At 35.2% G+C, this 4,041-nt stretch overlaps 1 protein-coding gene across 1 annotated transcript; it reads left to right on the top strand.

Moving 5' to 3' along the window:
• Positions 1-2,184: 2,184 nt before the first annotated feature.
• LOC143682800 (nuclear nucleic acid-binding protein C1D-like) lies at positions 2,185-3,084 on the top strand. Its single transcript, XM_077159278.1, has 2 exons — positions 2,185-2,372; positions 2,847-3,084. The coding sequence occupies exons 1-2, from the start codon at positions 2,185-2,187 to the stop codon at positions 3,082-3,084; spliced, it is 426 nt and encodes a 141-aa protein (XP_077015393.1).
• The last annotated feature ends 957 nt before the right edge of the window (positions 3,085-4,041 follow it).

The raw sequence follows: 4,041 nt of genomic DNA, 5'->3' as shown, positions 1-4,041 counted from the left end.
TGTAGGCAAGGATGAGATCCTGTAGAGATTTGTAGGTAGTATCGTGAATTTAGGGTTCACACCAGCTTTGGAATTAAGAAGATCAAGGATCACTGAGACAGCCTTAAAGTCATCACAAGAACATTGTTTATTATTATATAATTCATTGTAATTACAAAATAGATTAAATTTTAATTTTCAAGATAATTAATCAGACTGGCTTTTTATTATTATTATTATTTTTTTTTTTGGTGGGGGGCGGGTGCATGGTCTGGGAATCAAACCTAAGTTTCCCAATAGACCGGCTTTTTAAATTTTAATTTTCATGATAATTTACACGACTGGCTTTCCCCCCGATATTAAGAAAATTTTCAAATGGAGAAAAGGTGAAATCACCTAGATTCCACGACTGACATTTTTCTATGTGATATTGCTCTATCACATATCTATCCTATCTACCCATTGCTCTCATTATTCATCAACCCATCTGTATTAGCTAGGGTTCTCTAGAGAAACAGAATCAGGAGGAGATATCTGTAAATATAAAATTTATAAAGTGTCTCATGTAACCGTGGGAATGTGGAGTCCAAAATCCATAGGGCAGGCTGTGAAGCTGATGACTCTGATGGAGGGTCTGGACGAATTCCACAGGAGAGGCTCGCTGGCTGAAGCAGGAAGAGAGAGAGTGTCTCTTCTGAATCCTCCTTAAAAGCCTTCCATTGATGAGATTAAACATCACTCATTGCAGAAGACATTCCCCTTGGCTGATTACAAATGGAATCAGCTGCGGATGCAGCCAACATGATCATGATTTAATTCTATGAAACGTCCTCATCTCAACAGATAGGCCAGCACTTGCCCAACCACATAATTGGATACCACTACCCGGCCAAGTTGACACATGAACCTGACCATGACCCCATCCTATTTTTTGAAGCAGTTCAAAAAAAAGGTATAGACATTAATATACTTCACCTCTAGATACCTCAGCAGGATTATCATTGACTATAGCTCAATATTTTTTTATGGTTCTCTTTTTGTGGTAAAAGTTACATACAGTGAAATTTAAATATCTTAAGTGCTCCATTTCATGAGTTTTGAGACATATATATATATATATAAAATACAAATATGTATATTCAAATATATTTATATATTTGAAGTTTCAAATAGACACAAACTTTTTTCAAAATTTGTCCTCAAATGCTGTCTAAGGTCTTTACATTATTCATGAAATTATGTAATATCAATTCAAAAGAGATTGTAATGATTAAGAATGTACCCATACCAAACTTTAAAATCTGTTCTATAACTACTTATTAAAATGAACTTGGAAATTTATTGCTTTTTCATATTTCACAATGAAAAAAGTAAAAAAAAAAAAATCACCTCCCCCCCAAAAAATAAAGAACAAGAATGCATACTGTAATTCCTAATTCTCACTTAGGACAAAAAAAGTAGCTAAAAATCCAATAGAGGAGATAGACTGGAATACAAAGAGAAAACCAAAAAGCAGGAACAAAGAACCAAGTAAATAAATCAACAACAAATAGCAGGATGGCAGACTTAAATCCAAGAATAACACAATAACACTAAATGTAAGAAGATTGATAAAAAGGCAGAGATTGTCAGCCTGTATAAAAAAGCAAGACCCAATAAAATGCTGTGTTCTAGTTTGCAAGCTGCCAGAATGCAATATACCAGAAATAGAACAGCTTTTAAAAAGGGGAATTTTTTAAGTTGCAAGTTTAAGTTATAAGGCCATGAAAATATCCCAGCTAAAGCAAGTCTATAAAAATGTCCATATCAAGGCACCAACTAGAGGTTACCCTCACTCAAGAAAGGCCAATGAAGTTCAGGGTTTCTCTCTCAACTGGAAAGGCACATGGCATGCATGGCGACATGTGCTAGCTTTCTCTCTGGGCTTCCTGTTTCATGAAGCCTACTTCATCTCCAAAGGTCTCTGGCTGCATGAGCTCTCATGGTTCTTATAGCTCTGAAGCTTTTTGCAAAATGCTTCCTCTTTTAAAGAATTCCAGCACATGAATCAAGACCCACCTGTAATGGGTGGAGTCACATCTCACACTAATCAAAAGTTAATACCCACAATTGGGTCATCTCCATACAACTTCTTTCAGGGAGACTGGAATCCAAGTACATGGGCTGGGAATTGAACCCAGGTCTCATGTGTCACAGTTGGTCACAATGGTAAGTGAAGAAATTAATGAAGACTATCCAGTAAAAATTCATGAGTATTTGTCAACATTTGAGAATTCCATTGGTGCTGTGGATGAGATGCTCAAGACTATGATGTCTGTTTCTAGAAATGAGCTGTTGCAGAAGTTAAACCCACTTGAACAGGCAAAAGTGGATTTAGTTTCTGCATACACATTGTTCTAGTTTGCTAGCTGTTGGAATGCAATGCACCAGAGACAGATTGGCTTTTAATAAAAGGGGATTTATTTCAATAGTTCTTCAGAGGAAAGGCAGCTAACTTTCATCTGAGGTTTTTTCTTATGTGGGAAGGCACAGGACAATCTCTACTGGCCTTCTCTCCAAGCCTCTGGGTTCCAACAACTTTCCCCAGGGTGATCCCTTTCTGCATCTCCAAAGGTCTGGGTTGAGCTGCGAGTGCTGAGATGAGGTATGCCGAGCTGCTTGGGCTGTGCGGCGTTGAGCGCTCTCATTTAAGCACCAGCCAATAAATCGAGCATCATTCATTACAGCAGGCATGCCTCCTAGCCAACTGCAGATGTAATCAGCAACAGTTGAGCTTCACATGCCATCGGCTCATGTCCACAGCAATATAACTAGGCACCTTCACCTGCCCAAGTTGACAACTGACTCTAACTACCACACACATTAAAAAATTCGATGTTTTGGATTTATTTGGCAACTCAAGGAGTTAATCCTAAGGAACATCCAGTAAAGCAGGAATTGGGAAGAATCAGGGTATACACGAACAGAGTCAAAGAAATAACAGACAAGAAAAAATCTGGGAAGTTGGACAGAAGTGCAGCTTCAAGATTTGTAAAAAATGCCCTCTGGGAACCAAAACCTAAAAATGCATCAAAACTTGCCAATAATGGGAAAAGTAGAGATTAACTTTTTGAGTTTGAAGTACATATATTAAAAGGTTCCTTATTTTTGAGTTTTTCACAAAACAGAGGGTGACTGTATGGCAATGCCAGTTTAAAGATATTCCTTTTTGAATTAATATATCAAGTTTATACTCTAAATTTCTAATGCTAAATACTTTTCTCCAGAAAGATTAAGTTATCTTTGTTGATTTTCCTATAGAAAGCTATGAGGGTTTTACTATTGCGGTGTGTTTTGTATTTATAATTTACTATCTTTTTTGAAGAGACTCTTATTTCCTTATATAGGTCTGTTTTATAAACAACCATGAAATTTAAGTTAACATTCTTTGTAAACATTTTGTTCTATTTTAAATGAATAATGATCTTATGAAATCTGCCATCTGAAGACTGAAGTTATAAATACATCAGTTCTCACTACAATATTAAGAAAGAATGAAATAACTTGTGTCCTTTTTTTCTCTGTGTGGTTATGTCATCACGTTTTCACAGTTTTAGGAATTATTATTTTTTTTATATTCAGAGTGTGAAGTTAAAACTTTAAGGTTATACTTTAATTCTTGGCACTTTGTCTCTGTGTCCTACTTAGAATAAAATATATTCTAATCTCATTTTCTTTTAGATAGGAAATTAGGTTGTATATAGGTGGCTGAATTTTAACATAATCGCTATACTCTTTAGTAAAGGCTGTAAATGTTGTGTAGGTAAGCTGTTTATTTTTCTTTTTTTGAGTAAATTTGCCCACTAAATTACAAAGATAGATTTTAGAAGCCATCAAAATAAAGAAATTCATGAGTTTTTGTTCTTGATACATATTGCTTTAGAAAACTGCCCACAATTCTGTTGGTCTCATTAATTTTAGATTTTTAAATTTTATATCTTTGAGGTTATGTCAAGTACATACAAGTGTTTTGGAACAACTTATATAATCTTACATAAGTACAAAGGAGAAATCCAAAGGAGA

The sequence above is a fragment of the Tamandua tetradactyla genome, chromosome 5, assembly GCF_023851605.1.
Source record: "Tamandua tetradactyla isolate mTamTet1 chromosome 5, mTamTet1.pri, whole genome shotgun sequence".
Classification (NCBI taxonomy): Eukaryota; Metazoa; Chordata; class Mammalia; order Pilosa; family Myrmecophagidae; genus Tamandua; species Tamandua tetradactyla.
Note: the sequence above shows the minus strand (reverse complement) of the source record. Positions and strands in the feature narration are given on the sequence as shown.

Bases quoted from the DNA above. Each gene is read 5' to 3' on its own strand.
- LOC143682800 (XM_077159278.1), top strand. From the start codon at position 2,185: ATGGTAAGTGAAGAAATTAATGAAGACTATCCAGTAAAAATTCATGAG. The intron at 2,373-2,846 runs GTTCTAGTTTGC...ACACACATTAAA, and splicing joins TTAGTTTCTGCATACACATT to AAATTCGATGTTTTGGATTT.